The sequence below is a fragment of the Rhinolophus ferrumequinum genome, chromosome 20, assembly GCF_004115265.2.
Source record: "Rhinolophus ferrumequinum isolate MPI-CBG mRhiFer1 chromosome 20, mRhiFer1_v1.p, whole genome shotgun sequence".
In the NCBI taxonomy this organism is placed as follows: domain Eukaryota; kingdom Metazoa; phylum Chordata; class Mammalia; order Chiroptera; family Rhinolophidae; genus Rhinolophus; species Rhinolophus ferrumequinum.
The window spans coordinates 15,261,124-15,278,757 of NC_046303.1; the positions used below are offsets into that span (position 1 = coordinate 15,261,124).

Sequence of the window (17,634 nt, forward strand, 5' to 3'; positions counted from 1 at the left end):
TGGCACGTTCCCGTTTTGACACTCCAGCGGTCTATGAACAACTGCTGTATCATTTATCACCTCAGACAGTCCATTTTTTGAGAGGGCAAGGGGGTGCTATTAACAATTAGGGTGGACAACAGGCATACCCCAAGACTGTCCCAAATGGTCACTCTATCTATAAGGCCACAGGGAAAAAGGACTGCATAACAATCAAGAATCTTGATGGCAGACTGCAAAGTGTTGACTGAATTCCGCAGACCTGGGGGAAAAAGATACTTAAACTTGTACAGCCTTAGCTATTCAATAAATATCGTCTTTATCTACTACTAGCTACTATCGACTAAGTAGCTAGTCCGACACTTAGTCATTCAACTATCACTTATACGAGTAAAGCTAACAGAAACGTGTGTTGTAAGAAGTGATGAATGACACTGCTGGCCATTACACAGGTTTTGTTGTTTGGGGGCAGGAGGGAGCTTTTGTTCCTTTTGGACATAATACAGTCAATGCACTAACAATTATGTACATTCAAACTTGATTATTTTAAATTCGATCTTCAGCTGTAAATAGGGTACTGCATTGTAGTCTCCATGTTTATTACTTTTCTGTAATATTTTAAGAGTTGCTTAAAAAATAAACAAAATGTAGTTGTTTTTTTAAAAAGCCGATTATTTCCTTTTTGCCCTCTTTGGAGGGAAGGGGCTTCTGTTGTTCCTACATGGCTAGAACCATAATAAACAACGTACCAATAATTTGTTAACACAAGTACTACAGTATGTTAGTAACAATCTTGTAGCCCTGTTTTCCAAAATTCACTTTATTTCTATCAGTTCAGTATATTGCACTAATTGTTTTAGGTATTTTCATTATATGAAACCTACAATGTGTCAAAGATGATTTAATCTAGTTAAGCGTTGAACTGCTAGTATAACTTGTACATTTACAGTAATTCAGAATTAGTAAGGAAAACGGTTCACCAGTGTTTAGTTTTATATTGGGGTGGTGCTCAGGCTGGAATAAAGTGGTACAAAATGGAAAAAAAAGAAGGGATGAATGAGAATTGTCCCCAGGTTAGTGCAACTGCCCATGGAGCTGTGTAACCCAAATCCCCTCCAGGAAGGGCTGTGGCAGCTGCTGGGGACCAGTGGGCAGACGGCATCCAGCTGTGCCTTTACAGACCGCCTCAGCTGCTAAGAGCGACTTTGGCCAAGGTCACAGCCTTCTCAGGGCACCCGCCTCCCACAACTGAGCCGGGAGGGGACGAAGGCCTGAGCACCTCGGCCCAGTGTGGGACCACTGTGATGCACCTTCGCCAAGTAAGCCCCAGAGCTCCCGTGGCCTGCACCACAGCGTGGCTCCTGCTTCTGGCCAGTCATACTGGTTTCGTGTCCTCCCTTCCACAGCTGTAGCTGGCAGGGTCCTCCCTCATAAACATTCTGCACACCAAGTCAAGCCTCGGAGTCCCCTTCCCAGAGAACCCAATTCGTGACAGTTAACAATTCTATCCTGACGGGAGAGAGGAGAGACCAGAGTCGCAAGGCAGGGAGCGGTGGAGGATTCAATGTTATTATAATATTTCCATTGACAAAGGGAAAAAGGCCTCTCGCACGTGTAATGTACCTTGCACAGTCCACGAGGCCCCACAAAAGCTTTGGGGCCAAGAGGGCTCAGGTCCCCAAACTACTGAGGAACAAGGCCCATCGTCCTACCAGCTGTGGGACCGTGGGCCACTCTGACCCCTCCCCCATTTCCTCGTCTGTGAAAAGACATTTTTGTATTTCCATGTTAAGAAATTAGTTGAGAAAAAGCATTTCATACATTTTTAAGAGGCTATATAGACATCAATTACTACTGCCTTCTACTGCTTCTTGATTCGGAGGAGCTGCCATTAACGACCAACCGACCGCTGGCAACTCAATCAGGATGTGAAGAGAAAGCAGTGCCAGCCCCTGGTGGCCGGTAATTACTCTTTGCTCTTTTCCTGTTTTTCTCAACTCTGACATGGATTTGAGGTGCAGAGCACGTGTGCTTTACAAGTACTACTGCACATACTGGAGATTCATGGTCCATGCTCGTAAGTCAAAGAATGGGTAAGCTAACCCCATCATTAAGGGACTTTTTATTTGTGTGTAGGTGGTATTTTACTCTTGTGGGGCTGGGCCGCAATAAAAAAAAAAAAAAAAAGCAAGTTTCCACGCTCCACATAGGAAGCCATCGTAAACCTGGGAGCTGGGGTGTCTAATTACAACCCCAAATCCAGTGATTTACACTGAACTGGCCCCTGCGAGAAAGGCCCCCCCCCCCCCCCCGCCCACCACAGTCCTCTGGGAAGCAACCCCTCTCAGACGATGCCCGGATCCAGAACCCTCTCAGTGTGGGCCCCTTAGCTAACACAGGTTCTCCTGGCTCTAAAATCCCATGGCCTCCAGGTTTTCTCTTATGACACTGATCCGATTCTCTCTAGAATTACAACTATTTGGATCTTTCCTACTGGCCTGGAAACTTATGATATCTGTCCTTCAGCTGTCAATTCACCCTGGCCACCACTGAAGGTTTTCTGAGTCCGTGCAATGGGAAGAAGACATGAGCAAACCTGGGCTTGTCTCTTCTTGCCCAGTCTCTGAAGTTCTGATAACTGGAAACGTGACTTCTAAGCCTGCTCATCATCCTGTATTGGGACCTGGAAAATGTGATGGAGAGTGTGACCCTGAAAAACCTTTGTGAACAGTCCCAGCGGGCTTAGCGGGGCCTTTCCTTCATTCATCGGTGGGAGGAAGGACAGACCTGCGCTAACCTTGAGGACTGGATGAATCTTCAGAGACTAAGAACAGTGGGGTACCTATGAGAAGGACGACATCAGAGAGAGAGGGGGGAAAGCCAGTGGATTCTGAAGTCCACCTCTAGGCTGGAGGCCAGCTGGAGTCATCAGGTCTAGAGAGAAACAAGGAGCCAGATAAAGAGAGACTGTGTCCTGTTTGGCCCGCATGGTTTGTAACAGCAGTTTCTTATAATTAGAGCTCCCATTTATTGAGCACTCGCTATGGGCCAGGCACCACATACATGATCTCATTTCAGTTGCTCAGCATCCCTCTTACAGGAGGAAACTGAGGCACAGAGAGGTTAAGCAACTTGCCTTAAAGTCACACAGCAAGTAAGTAACAGAACCTGGACTTGGCTGCAGGCATTTTTAACGTCAGAACCAGCCATCTCTTAGACACTGTCCTGGTACTTGTTTGTCCCTGCAAAGGCACGTGTGTCCTCTAGAAGCTGTCCCCTGCAAACTCTGGGGCTCCCGTGCTGGCTGGCTTCCGGCTGGGTCTATCAGTGGGAGGCAGGAGCAGGAGACAGGAGGGCGAGCATAGGAGAGGCCAAGGCATTTCTCCCTCTTGATCTGCATGTGACAACAGCTCCTGCTCACCCTCCCTGGCCCTGTGAACACTCTTCACCCAGGTCTCTGGGTGCCCCCAGCCCTGTCCGCTCCTGTAAGAAGTCATTCATTAAGTCCCTTCATACGAGCCATATGCGGTGAATGCTACTTCCCACCGGAAGCCCGACTGCACCACCACTACCCCCACGGCTCCCACTTGCTTCACACTGTATCACAAAGATGAGAACAGCAGTGGTGGGAAGAGCTGACTCCACCTGCAAAAATGAAGCTCCTGTCTTAATATCCCTTTATCATGCAAAACAGCTGGCTCAATGCAAGGTCTGACTCTTGTTTGGCTCGTGGGTCCCACCAAAAACCAAACATGGAAAACTGCTGGTGAGATAATTCAGGAATTGGAATACTGATTGGATATTTGATGATGTCAAAGAATTGATTTTTTAGGTGTACTAATGGCATGATGGTTATGTTCACAAAAGGCCTTGTATTTCAAGGAAAGACACTGAAATAGTTCTGCCTCCTTCACATAACAGTTCTTCCAATATTTGAGTTGACGATCTTGTTTATTTCTTGGTCTGAGCTTCTCAGCAGGGAACACCCCCAGGCTGTTCAACCACTTCGGCATGATTTCTCCCTTGCCGGAGAGAAAGGTTCCTTTCTCGCCAAGGCAGGTCCCAGCATGACCCAGTGGGACAGGAGTTTCCTGGAGATTCGACCCCCAGCTCTGGTGCAATAAGAACAAATCATCTGCCAAACATCTACTCACATGCAGTGTTTGTTACTTAATCCTCACCAGCACTCTCCCAGAAAGAGGTTAATATTCTCCTCTCGCAAAGACTGCCTGGGAAGAGACGATCTGGGACGGTGTGACGACTCCTTTTAGGGCTCAATGTGGCTAGCCTATCGTACTCGGTTATTCAATTACACGCGAACCCAGGTGTTGCTGTGAAGGTATTTGATAGACCTGGCGAACAGCTACAACCAACCTGGTACTTTAAGACATCATCCAATCAGCTGAAGAGTCTCAAAAGCAAAACTGAGGTTTTCCCGAGGAAGAAATTCTGCCTCAAGCCTGCAGCAGCAGCTCCTGCTGAGTTTCCAGCTACGCTAGAGTTTGCCAGCCTCCACGATTGGCAGCCAGTTCCTTGAAATAAATCTCTTAGAAGTTGTGTGTGTGTGCGTGTGTTCTGTTTTCTGGAGAAACCTGACTGATACTGAGTCGTATCCTGTCTCAAAAGGTTGCGACTCTATGACCACAGGTCCGGCATCTATGCCACTGTCCAGACTCCACCAACCACTGTCTGCAACTTAACCCAAAACCAGCAGGTGTGTACCCAAGCCTCGCCAGTCTCAACTGCCCAGAAATGTGTCTGTATATTAATAGAGATCCTTAGCAACTAGATTTTGAGAATACACTACTCTTATCGAAAGCCTGCCACGATATGAATAGGAGAAGCTTGTTTGTACACCTGTAGACTTGTAGTGGGTGGAAGGCATGCTTTACCTGGTTGCAAAGAACAGTGACTTGTTCTATTCCGGGCAAGGTTGCTAACTTGCTACGTATGTAACTTTAGGTAATCCTGTTTCACCACCTGATTAATTATAATGCCAACCTGAAAGCCTGCTTTCCACTGCCCCCATCCACTCAAATTGGCATTAAATGGTCAGATGCCCCATCAGGATTTCAGATCTGACCTACTTTCTAGTTGGACTCTGGCCTTGAAGGACCCAAGACACATTCAAGCTCATGGTATCAAGCCAACATGAAGGAATGGATGAGTGCTCAACAGATGCTGGTGGAACTGGCCGACGTCTCACCCTGTCAAGGGTGCTGCTTGCAGGTTAAAGAGGCATTTTCCACACTCAAGACAGTGCGGTTCAAAGCAGAGAATGCAAAGCCCCACAAGAGAAATATTACAGATATTTCTATAATAGGGCTTGAAGGAAAAGAACAGGAAATGCTTGCAGATGAGGTGACAGTTGAGATGAATGAGAATTTAACAGGAAAAGACTTGGGAGGAATGAAAGGAGGTATTCTGGCCAAAGGTAACAAAGTACGAGGCAGGAAAAGCATGGGGCTGTCTGGGGAAAAGAAGGGAGAAAAATTTGGCTGGAAAGTAGGCTACAAGCGGAGGATCATGGGAAAGGAGTTCAGCTAAGGCAGTTAGGGAATTGGGTCACATTTGGCCAAATAAGGAGCCTTGAATGACAAAATATTAAATTGGTAGGTAATGACCTAGTGGAGGCTCCCCAAAGGAGAGTGGAGAATACCAAGGCGTGCTCTGGAAACGAGCACTGGCAGTAGGACAAACAGAAATAAATGGGGGAAGGGGCATTACAGAGCCCCAGCTGAATTAATAGCCGTAGCGGACGTCATCGAGGGCTTCCCATGTACCAACCCTGCTGCACGTGCATGATACTCTTACCATCGCATTTTAAGGATCAGGGAACCAAGGCACAGAGAGGGTAAGAAGTGTGTCCAGATCATACAGTCAGCCAGCAGTGGAGCCCAGACCTACGGCTCCCCCAGCTGGCCTGACTCCAGTGCCGGAGCGCCTGACCACCAGGCACGCCTGCCTCGGACGGGAGCCTGGGCTCTGCATTCTGATTTCTGAGTTGAGCTGAGAAGTAGGGGGAATGAAGAGGAGATCGATGCAAGGTAACTGCAAAGATGATGTCTTCGTAAGCTACCAATTGAGGTGACTGCAAAAAGTCGGAAATAGGTTCCCCATGGTTCCTGCATATCGAGCCAGCAAAACACCCCAGATTTGCTCACGAGCATATACCAAGTCCTGCTGCAAACGATCACACACAAACCAGCTTCTTCCAGAAACAGCTTAGTTTCACACAGCTTCCTATTTGCTAAGCAAGCTGAACACCCCAAGAGTTGCCAGGAAAAGGGAGGCGGTGACTGTGTCACAAATTGAATCGCATCCCTCAAAATTCATGTTGAAGTCCTAAGCCTCAGTACCTCAGAATGTGACCTTATTTGGAAATTGGAGCATCAGAGATGTAATCAGTTAAGATGAATAGGTGGGCTTCCAATCCAGTCTGACTGGTATCCTTTTAAAAAGGGAAATTTGGATACAGACATACGCACAAGGAGAATGCCATGTGAAGATGGAGGCAGAGCAGTAAAACCAAGGGTCGCCAAAGACTTCCAGCAAACTACCAGACACGAGGGCCTGCAACAGATTCTCTCTCCCAGCCCTGCCGACACCTTGGTCTCCAACTTTTCGTCTCCAGAACTGTGAGACAATGCATGTCTCCTGTTTAAACCGCCCAGTTTGTAGTACTTTGTTCTGGACACTAATACAGTGACCTATGCCATCCTGTCCCATCACAACCACAGGGGCGTGTTTACGTTGTCCTGTAGTAAGTAAGCAAAAGGAAGAGCCTACTGGGAAACTTTGTGGTGCTGCAATGTATGTAATTATCGGACTACTTCTGTATCCGAGCTGTGAGTTAAAAATAGGCAAGTGTTCGAAATTTCATCTATCTCCAATTGCCCAAGCATCAGGGACATTCTTTGATTTTGAAGGAAAAACACTTTTTACTTTAATAATCCAGGACTTTTCTCTTCCCTTTCCTATTAGAAACAAGTATTGACTGTATCAGATTCTGCCTGTGACCTGAAGAAACCCACCCAGTCCAACCAGCAATAAATCAAGAGGTCCTCTTGGACCCCTCCGCCAGCAGAGGGTGCCTGTCCCAGGTCATGAAACCATATCAAGACGACCACAAGCCCTCTCAGTTTCGAAGTGGCAACAGCTCCCTGAAATACTGATGCTGGCTGTACGCCTTCACCCCATCTTCAAATATGCTCACACATTCAATTCTGCAAAAACCGTTCACTTCTTTGTTTCCCCCGAGCATTATTTTGAGGAACACGTGCTTCCTCGGTTGTGAGTGAATGGCTGTGGTCACGCAGGGAAGCATGTCTGCCCTGGGGAATTCCGGGTTCTGTTTTCAGATAGCGATTGGCCCCACTCAGAAGTGAAACCAAAGCAGTACTTCTTTTGATACTGGGAAAAATCCCCTCTGCCAAAATGTTTTTGCACAAAAATTATGGAAAAATTGTACTATAAAACCGGAGTCTCCTGCAACTCAAATGTAAGCCACCAGAATGATCTGTTTAAAAACAGAACAAACCTGTGATGTTCCCGTGAGGCAAAGCACTCCCCTTTTTGAAGTAACAGTAACAATAACTAACATTTATTAAGCACTTAAGACACAACAGGCATAGTTCTAAGTCTGCTATGTGGAATGAGTTGTTTCTCACAATAAACCTACGTGGTAGGCACCTTTATTATTCTCATTGTGCAGGTGAGAAGGCAGCACAGATCGGTTAAGAAACTGGCCGAAGGTCACAGAGCTGTAAATGGTAGAGCTGGGATTCAAAACCAGGCAACAACACACACCCACACCCTTAACTAACAACCAACCCAGACAAATAGGCAAACAAGACAAAACAAAATAAAGTGAGTGGGAACAGGTTAAGGAGGGTGGATTGAGGATGGAGGCGAAAGAAGAGAACATAAATTGCATTCCACGCTCTGGGCTGGCACTTCATATGCTTTTCCCACTTAATTGGCACAACACTTCAGAGGTAAGCATTATTCTCCCACTTGACTGATGAACCACTGAAGCTTGGGGTGATTAAAGTAACCTATAAGAGGGCACATTAGTAAAGTGATGCCTCCAAACCCAGATTTGTGAATTCCAAAAACCGGTGTTTTCTCAGCCCATTTTCTCCCAGAGTCATGGTTTCATATCGTAACCTCAGCATTACAGATGGTACAATATGCTTTTCAAAGTCAATCCAGCACTGAAGACAGTGGGCCAGGAATGAGTAGTGATGGGTGTTACCCCATTCCAGCTGCATGTCTGTCCAGAGAACCCGAGTATACTGCAGGTGCTTAATTAATGTGCCAGTCTGGGAGTCAGGAAACAGGTTCTAGCCCCACTTCTGGCACTAATTAACTGTGTGCTTTTAGCCAAATCCTCTAACCTCGCTGGGCTTCTATTTTCAAGTACAAATTGGATATAAGGTTGCCCGGCCTGTGTACCTCACTCACAAGGTTGAGGTACCAGTATTAGTTGGTTGATGGCATTACCAATAAAGGTGAACTGGCCATGCAAACTGTTTAAGGTGCTCTACAGCTGACCATCGCCAGTATGCACATAACCAGCTACCACAGTACAGCAGGTCCACACATGCTAGCCGGGAAAGGCAACTCCAGAATGGCCTATGAACTTCACCCTCTGCCCTAGGAAAGCTGGCCTCAGAGCCACCCAGGTCTGGCTGGTCTAGGCCCCGGAGCTCCCCCCGAGCCTGTCTCGCTTGTCTAAATAGGTACCAACCAGGTGATGCTGAGAGGAGGAGGGGAGTCCTTGCAGAGTATGAGCCTCGCCTCCCTCCCGGTCTCTGTATACTTTGCAAACCAGTTGGTATTCAGCTGTGAGGGGGGCAGGGTGCCATCTGGTACAGCATCCAGCATTGGGTTTCATTCCGTATGTTACAGAATCAGGAAAGGTACAGGGCAGCACGCACCTCCGTTAAGGAGGCAGAGGATTCTGGTGAGCGACCAGATTGAATGTGTGGGAAGAACCTTCCCAGTTGGTTGAGAGCAGACAAGAGCCCACCAAGACTCTCGCAAACCCCCACCCCATTAGTTCTGGCCCCAGGAAGAGGAAGGGATCAAATCTGCATAACAGTGAATCACCAAGCACTTTGGCACAATGACCCCTCCAGGAGAGGGTGAAGTCGTCTGACAACTGCCTACACAAACTGCCTACAAAAACGTCTCACAACTGCCTACACAAAGGGCAATTCTGAAGAGCAGCAAACAAACCTGTCTAGCCCCAATTTCCATTTTGCATAAGATTGCACTCCACAAAAACAACGTCCGAGGAACACTTGTTGATCGATATCAATGGATAACACTCAGGTTTGGGCCAAGAAAGAATTTTAAAAGTCCCTCTGAAGGAACTTTGGGTAAGGCGGTTTTGGGGAAATTGGGATTAAGCGTCCTTGGACTGGAAGGGGCCATTAGGGGCAACAGACACGTCAATCAACAGATCTTGGTGAACTGTTTCAAAAGGAAGTTAAACCAAAGGGTCTGAACCTATGAGTCACAGGGAACCTGTTAGTCCCTAGGTGATTGTCGGCATACCTCTTTTATGCCAAGCGGTTACGCATTTTAGCGCCGGGGATGGTTGGGTCACAGCGGGACAGTCTGCCAGCTGGCCTCACACAGAACACTGACCATGGCTCCTTAACCCAGGGAGGCCGCAAAAACTGCAATTGGGTTAAAATCCGGGTGGGAGCCATCGCGTTAGGCCCGAAACGTGGTTCTTAAAGAGAAACGTGCGACCTCACCGAGGCCAAGGGCTCCTTCGGATCTTGCAGGTCCGGCACGGGTTCCAGAAAGTTATCAGCGTGCACGAGGCACTGAACGAAGGCCGTGGGCAAGGAAACTACCAGCATCCCTTCTCCCTTCCCCTCCCACCCCCGAATTATCCTGGACAGCCACCAAACACAAGAAAGGTGTCCCCTACACAAGAAAGGTGTCCCCTACAACCAAACGGATGATTTCTCAAAAACCTAAAAGCCACAGCTCCAGCACTAACAGCCTTCGTTCCGACTCACAAAAAGGAAGGCGCAGAGCCGTCTGCGAACCTACAGCAACCCAGGGACCGAAGGTGGAAGGACAGAGGGTGTGCTTCCCTCCACAGGTCCCTCACACCCTAGTGGGCTCCTGGCCAGCTCTCCCAGCATCGCGCTCGCGTCCCCGCTTTCGTTACCTCGCTCGCGCCTCCGCTGGCGTTCGGCACTTGAGCCGTCGGTTCCGCCGGTGTCTTCTCCTCCTCCCCAGCGGCCAAAGGGCTACTCGGAGCCGCTCGGGGGTCCCCGCCACTCTCCGGCGCAGCCTGGCCGCCGCCGTCGGCACTGGCGCCGACTCCTTCGGCCGACGAGGCAGCGGCGGCGCCGAGCAGCCCGTGGGCCCCGTCGGCGTCCCCGGCCGCCACGCTGTGCACCAGCCACGCATCCACGCGTGTACGGGGGATGAATGGGACCCCCAGCGCGCGTACTTCCCGGAGCAGCTGGCCCTCGGGCTCCGCCTCGGGGTCCGGCTCCCGGCCTTTGGGGTGAAGGTGGTCCGCGCGCCCCCACCCTCCCGAGCCCGGGAAGGGGCTGAGCGCGTATGCGGGATTCGTCCGGCCGCCCGCGACCAGCAGTTCATCCTGGAGCAGGGTTGGCGTCGGGAGCAGCAGGTAGAGGTCCAGTTCCACATCCAGGTGGAGCCCCGCCAAGCTCAGCAGGATAGTGAGGTGCAGGAGGCCGCCGCCGTCGGACCACCACGGCTTCAGGTACTTCATCTCACGCCGCGCGCCCGGGGACGCCCCTGCCGGCGCCCGAGGGTTCCAGCGCTCCAGCGGCCGCTGTGGCACGTGAGGGCCCCTCGCGCCGCCGGCACCTGCCCGGAAGAGGCAGAAAAGCGAAACAATGGATCCAGGAGCGCAGCAGCCGTCCCGGGTTTCCGGAGCCCGGCACAAAGGCGATCCCAAGCCAGCCTGCACCGTGCCCGGAGCTCCGGAGAGGCGGAGGAGGAGCCACCTGCGCGCAGAGCTAGCCTGCCCGGCCGCCTAGCAGCTCCGCGCGGCGGCCAGGCCCCGCCCCCGGCCGCGGGCGCAGCCGCCGGGGACACGCCCACTGCCGCCCGAGGCCCGCGCCCGTAGGAGGGGCCGCGCGGGAGGGGCGGGGCTCCCCAGCTCAAAGGCTCTTTATTCCGGGGAACGCAAAGCTTTTTGGGAGCCGGAGTTGTGGGCGCGAAGTGGCCCTCAGCCTTGTGCGGGTGGGCTGGGCTGTCGTAGCTGAACGCGAGGGTGGGAGTAAGGGGCCAGGGATTAGGGATATGGATGGGTGGGAAGGGACCGCATGTGTAGATTGGGGGAGAAAGTTGAGGTACTGGCAGCTTGCAAAGGGCTTCCACCTACGTGAGAACACTGGGCTGCCGCACTGGGTTCAGGAATCTGATCCCTGGAATCCGATTCCAACCCCACTGTCTGCCAGTGGTGTGACCTCGAGTAAGTTACTTCTCTGTGCCTCAGTTCTCTTATCTGTAAAAGGAGGATAACAGTGCCTGTCCAATAGGGATGTGGTGAGGTCAGATGAACTATTATATGTAAAGCCTAGAGTTTGACAGACAGATTCCACAGCTGCCATTAGGATCAAAGAGCACTTTTCCAAACCCCTGTTCGCCCTCCCCGTCATGTGTTCCAGCCTCACAGACTCATCACCTTTCCCTGTTTGTGCCCCAGACAATGCTAGCCCTTCCTTCATGGTCTCCTTTGCTCCTTAATAAGGGGCAAAGCGCACTAGCTCTAGAGTTACCTTGCATGAGTTCACATACCCCCTCCACCTGGACCTTGGACAAATTGCTCACTGTGTGCCTGTTTCCTCACTTGTAAAATGGAACTAAATAGCACCTCCCCAGCAGACCTGTTGTGAGCCCCAAATGAGATGCGTGTCGACCGCCAACCACAGCACTTGGTAGGTAGGATGTGCTCTGAGTGTTACCCATTATTTGTATTACCCATCCTGCAAGGCTTAATCCAAAGATACGACCTGTGAGTTTTCACCATTTGAAACTAATCACTTGCCCCATCTATTCTTTCACAGTGCTTTTTCCATATGCCAACAGTGCAACACTTGGCACTTTCCACTTTGTATTCTAGTTGAGGATTGGAGCGATTTGCCCACTGTACATTCTTGAAAGCCAAAAAAAAAAAAAACACAAAGAAACCTGTTTGGCTCACCTTTGTGCCTGCATGGTACCTAGCCCTGGGCTTGCAAATGTAGGTTTTACTAAACCTCATTCCCTTCCTTGGGTGCCCAACTGAGGGCTGGCAGTTGTGTAGGAGTTGAGCAAGACTTGTTTTAAAGGCCCCTTCCTCTGCCTGAGTTTCTCTTCTCTTTTGGGGCTAGTGTGATAACTTCATATGAGATTTTAATTTGTCCAGTGAGAACCTGGACAGGGCAGCAGAGTCTGCTTCTGCTTTAAGCCTTGGTAGATGGGTTAGCGGGTGGTGAAAAGGCTGGAAGAGGGATGAAGAGAGATGCTAGCCAGGTCAGCAAGATTTTAGACAGAAGCCCTGTTTGCACCACTGAGTTCCTGGATAGGGGATTCAGGTTCTGGGCTCAGTAAGTGTCAGCTGAATTCAGCTTTTTACTGAGGCCCTACTAAATTGTCTGATGCTGTGTTGGAGGCTGTGAAGGATATGAAATGGATACGTTTGCTGGATAAGTTTACTATTTCATTAAAGAGATTTCCCTAGAAACAAGGGAAAGAAGGTTCTCAGATGTCAAAATGTTGAGGAGATGTAAACGACTATAAAGGAAGTGCTGTAAATCAGGTGAAAACAGAGATGGTGCCTTCTTCAAAACGGTATCTTCCAGAATCTTGCATAGAGTGGGTGCTCAAAAAACATTTTTTTCAATTGAATTGAGGAGTTTACACTTGAGGTGTGTTTTGAGGCATCTGAATAGCCTAGAAAGGGCATTCAAACTTCCTGCTAACATTAGTTGGGAAGGAGGCTGACCTCTTACCTTTTAAAATATGAATCAACAATCATAGTATCTGTCAGACTGCTCCATTCAAAAGTGTGGCTTAATTCTGGCTTACAGACCAGACTGGTGAAAAGGAGGACACACAAAGGACTTTGAGATAAAATATTAAACAGGAGACTCATAATTAATCCCATATACCCTTGACTTTGATCGTAACAAAAGGTCCCATTTTTAAGACTACAGAAAAGATTGGAGTGAGATTAGAAGGAATGACATCTACTTAAGGTTTTGTTTTGTTTTGTTTTGTTTTGTTTTGTTTCTAGAATCCCTCCATCCAGGAATACCCAAGTGAATAGTACAAACCATTGTCATATAAAAAGCCTTGAAAAGTCATCTATGTTTATTAAAATCCTTAAATCAGTGCCACTTAAAAGATGTCAATCCACAAACCATTTGCATCTGGTCCAGATGAGGTTAAGTAATGGAATTGAGAGTGTTTAGAAATTTTTATAACAACTTTACATTGTTGCCACATCCAACACGTTATCAGTGGTTTTTGTGTGTGTGTTTGTGTCTTTGTTATTTTATTTTTCTAGAAATTAATTTTTATTTTACCAAAGTAGTGACCCACAACAGACTGGAAATGAAAAAAAAAAAAAGAAGAAGAAGAAGAAGAAGAAGCTGGTCCTTCACCAGGATTAGTTTGAGAAGGATTCCATTAAAATGGAACTCCTGTGAGGTAGGCAGGGTCTGAGATGACTTCCAGTTCTCTCCTTTCCTGGAGTGTGGGCTAAATCTAGTGACTTGCTTCTAACAAATAGAATATTGGATAAAAGTGATGGGATGTCATTTCCAAGATTAAGTTATGAAAGGAGTGGCTTCTGTTTTGCTTATTGTCTTAGTCTGTTCGGGCTGCTTTAACAAAAATACCGTAGTGCTGGGTGGCTTAAAACAACAGAAATTTATTGCTCACAGTTCTGGAGGCTGGAAGTCCAAGATCAGAGAGCCAGCATGGTCAGGTTCTAATGAGGTGCCTCTTCTGGGTTGCAGACTGCTGACTTCTTGTTTTATCCTCATATGGTAGAAAAAGCAAGGGAGCATTCTCAGTGACTTTCAAGAGTCCTAATTGCATCCATGGTGTTTCCGTCCATCAACTTCTCACTTCCCAAAGGCCCTACCTCCTAATAGGATCATCTGGGGACCACTGGCCACAGGCTGCTCCTGGCAGCACAAGGCAGCTCACACCGACCTCGGGCTGCTCACCGGTTGCTCAGGGCAGGAGAGCTGTTGTTTACAATCTTGGCTGTAGAGGGTGCAGCTCACTGCCCCATGTGGGAATCAAACCCGCGACCTCCGCGTTAGGAGCTTGGCGCTCCAACAACCTGAGCCAACAGGCCGACCCCTGATGGGGGAGGGGTTAGTTTTAATACCATGAATTTGGGGGGGGCGGAACATAGTCAGTCCATAGCACTTCTCTTTCCATCTCTCGGAGAGGATGCCATACTGTGAGCAGCTCTATATAAGCTCATATGGCAAGGTACGAGTGTCTTCAGCCAGTAGCCACTGAGAATCTGAGGCCTGCCAACAGCCATTTGAGTGAGCTGAGAAGCAGATCCTTCCCCAGTTGAGGTTTGAGGTGACTGCAGCTCTAGCCAACTCCCTGAGGAAACCAAGGCATGTATCTACATCATACATGGATTCCTGACCCAGAAATAACTCCAAGATAATAAATGTTTCAAGCCACTAAATTTTGGGGTCATTTGTTATGCAGACTAGATAACTAGCATACTCTGTTTCAGAAGTGGATATCCGACAAAAGGAAAAACTACAAATGCTACCGCAGTTGTGCTATCTGGTTAATGATATAGTCAACTCATACTTTGTAACTATGAAGTACCAGTAAGTAGTACATTCTGGTCCCTAGATGCACTTACCTTTTTAAGAGTAAGACTGTAATTTGGCATGAAAGATAGTTACCACTAAAATACAGCCACTGTCGGCTGATGCAACGGGAGCAGCAAGGGCTTTCTTCCATGGCAGTTTCTTGTAAGTATCCAAACTCAGAAAGAAAACAGGTGTGAAGCTTGGCATCCCTCTTTTAGAAAGTTTCTGCTAATATTAGCCACAGGAAATTTAAATTTGTGGTAGAAATTCCAGGATTAAGCAAAATAGCCTATTCAAAGTCCAAGATATAAATTAAGATACAAGTCATATTATCTAGGAGGAAGAATTAAGCATAGGTAGTTTCAAAACAGGCATAGTCACTAGAATTAAATGTCTGCGATTGTTGAGATGTTTTGCCAAAGGCTTTTTTTGCAAAATAGATTTAGGAAGGGCCTAATTTGCTATCTTGTACCAGTCTTGGTGGTGGTGGATCAGCTGATACTTGAGGAAGAGGAAGAGTTTCTCCTTCTTCTCCTGTTAGTCTGTAATCTTCTGAAAGTTTGACTATAAAGTTGTTTTTTGGACATTAAGGTGATAATACCCCCCTTACACATGGCATTTGCACTGGGAACTCTGATGCACCCTGGTCTGTACTGGGCCCTTTTCATGCATAATCTCATTTACGCCTCGCAGCAGCTCTCAGAAGCAGGTATTATTTCCATTTTATATTGTCTAGATAAGGACGCGGAAGCTCAGGGACATGACACCCTGTGCCCAAGGACACGGACGCCTTTGGTAAATGGCAGTCAGAATTCAAACGCACAGTCTCTCCACTTTCCACTGTCGTCCCGCCCTCCTCGGTGCTGTTTTGCTTGTTTATTCATTACTAATCCTCCTCTTCCTGTGGGAGGAAAATGCCCTTTTTCAATCAATGCATTCTTCCCATGACTTTTGACAGTGTGAAAATCCGCTAAAATCTTATCTTCTCTGCAGAGTTTCAGGGGGAAATGAAGTATTGGTTTTGCCCCTTCATCTGCTGCTCCTTCTTCTTGATCTTTTACACAAAAATAACCAACCCTGTATTGAAGGCATCGTCTCGTGTTTGACTCTTTGGTGACTCTTGCGTGGTTTTGATTCCTATTGATCTATGCCAGCCTCATTTCTTTTCTTTTTTTGTTTAATTAAAGTTTATTGGGATGACAATTGTTAGTAAAGTTGCATAGATTTCAGGTGTACAATTCTGTATTACATCATCTATCTATCCCATTGTGTGTTCAGCACCCAGAGTCAGTTCTCCTTCCATCACCATATATTTGATCCCCTTTAGCCAGCCTCATTTCTATCAACCACACATAGGAAGCACCCGATTGGTGGCAGTCATTGGGATAGAAAGACTTTCCCGACAAGCGCTTGCCGTCTTAGTAGGGAAGCAGGGTGTGCAGAGGGTGAAACACACACCACGGCTTTGGGAGCCTAAGATTCCTCATGTGAGAAATATGTGTGTTTAAGGCCTGGCCTCTGCCAGGGAACTCACAAGCTAAGTAGCTTTGCCACCTCCCACCTACTCTCTGTAGTGTGAATTGGAATTCTTACAATCAGGTTAGGGTAAGGTTCCAGAGTGTACAGTTGGGGTGTGTGTGTGTGTGTGTGTGTGTGTGTGCAAGGGGATTGCGAAGGACAAACAGGGATTTAGGAAGCAAGGTGGAGAGGTGGAGGGGACATTAGAATGAGGCTGATCAGGAGGGAATGAGAAGTCTACAACACGTTTGCGGCATATACACACTTGGGAGCAAAGGGAAGCTACCATTGCCAACCTTGTCCTGTCCATCAGATCCAAAGCGAGGGACCCCTAACCTGTCCTGAGCCTGGTTCTCTCTAGCCACCCAAGCAAACCTAGTCAGGGTGGCTAACCGCTACAATAAACAACCCCCAAATCTCAGGGACTTACCCCCCAAAACGTACTTTTTTCTCATTTCACAGCTCAAAAGAAGGTTTGGAATAAGGGGAGTCTGCTCTTTGGGGTCATTTGGGGACATAGGCTCTTTCCTTATAGTCCGTTGTCGTCCTCTAGGGCCTCAGCTTCTTCTCATTCAGCTAGTGATAGGGAAAAAGAGTGACAACGAAGCATGGGAGGATTATGGGCTGGGCCTGGAAGTGGCCCCCATGACTTCCATCCACAATCCGTTGGCAAGAACTCGGCCACACGGCCACACCTCACTGCAAGGGAGGCTGGAAGGTGGAGCCCAGCCATGTTCCCAAGACCAATAGGAGAGCAGGTGTATCTGTCTCTGGCACATCTGGTGAGCCACTGTCCCTTGGTCTTATTCTGCATTCCATTCATTCAGAATCCACTTATTCAGCACCTACTGGATATCTAGCTCTTTCGATGAAAAATGTATTGTTAGCCACTCATAGTGAATTAACACACTCATGCAAACTCAGAGCAGCTTGTTCAAACTTGACAAGTGTAGGAGTTTAAGATGCTGCCCAAGCAGGTGGTGCCCATCACAGAAAGAGCCTGGGATTCCTGGGTCTAATCCTAGCTTGGCCCAAGCAAGTCATTTGGAAAGGGTACCTGCATCTCTGGACCTTAGGTTTCTCATCTGCACAGTGAGAATTTGAACTGGCCAGGTTTCTGTGTTCCCCTTCTTGCTTTCATCGTCTCCAAGTCTTGGCCACGAATGAGGATTACGTTCTATTACTACCAAGCTTCAGTCTTCTCACTTAACTATGAGACTGTCAGTCCTAAAAGCACTACCACTTTGCTTCGGAAAAGAAAGCAAAAAATACTTTCTACCCTTGATGAAAT

At 48.1% G+C, this 17,634-nt stretch overlaps 1 protein-coding gene across 2 annotated transcripts in view; it reads right to left on the reverse strand.

Annotated features, from left to right (window-relative positions):
• NFE2L3 (NFE2 like bZIP transcription factor 3) overlaps window positions 1-10,890 on the reverse strand; it is a 28,040-nt gene extending 17,150 nt beyond the window's left edge. For both annotated transcript variants that reach the window (XM_033088477.1, XM_033088479.1), the window contains exon 1: window positions 10,175-10,890. In XM_033088477.1, the coding sequence (XP_032944368.1) occupies window positions 10,175-10,750 (576 nt within the window). In that variant the 5' untranslated portion in view covers window positions 10,751-10,890. The remainder of the gene's footprint in view (window positions 1-10,174) is intronic.
• Window positions 10,891-17,634: the final 6,744 nt, after the last annotated feature.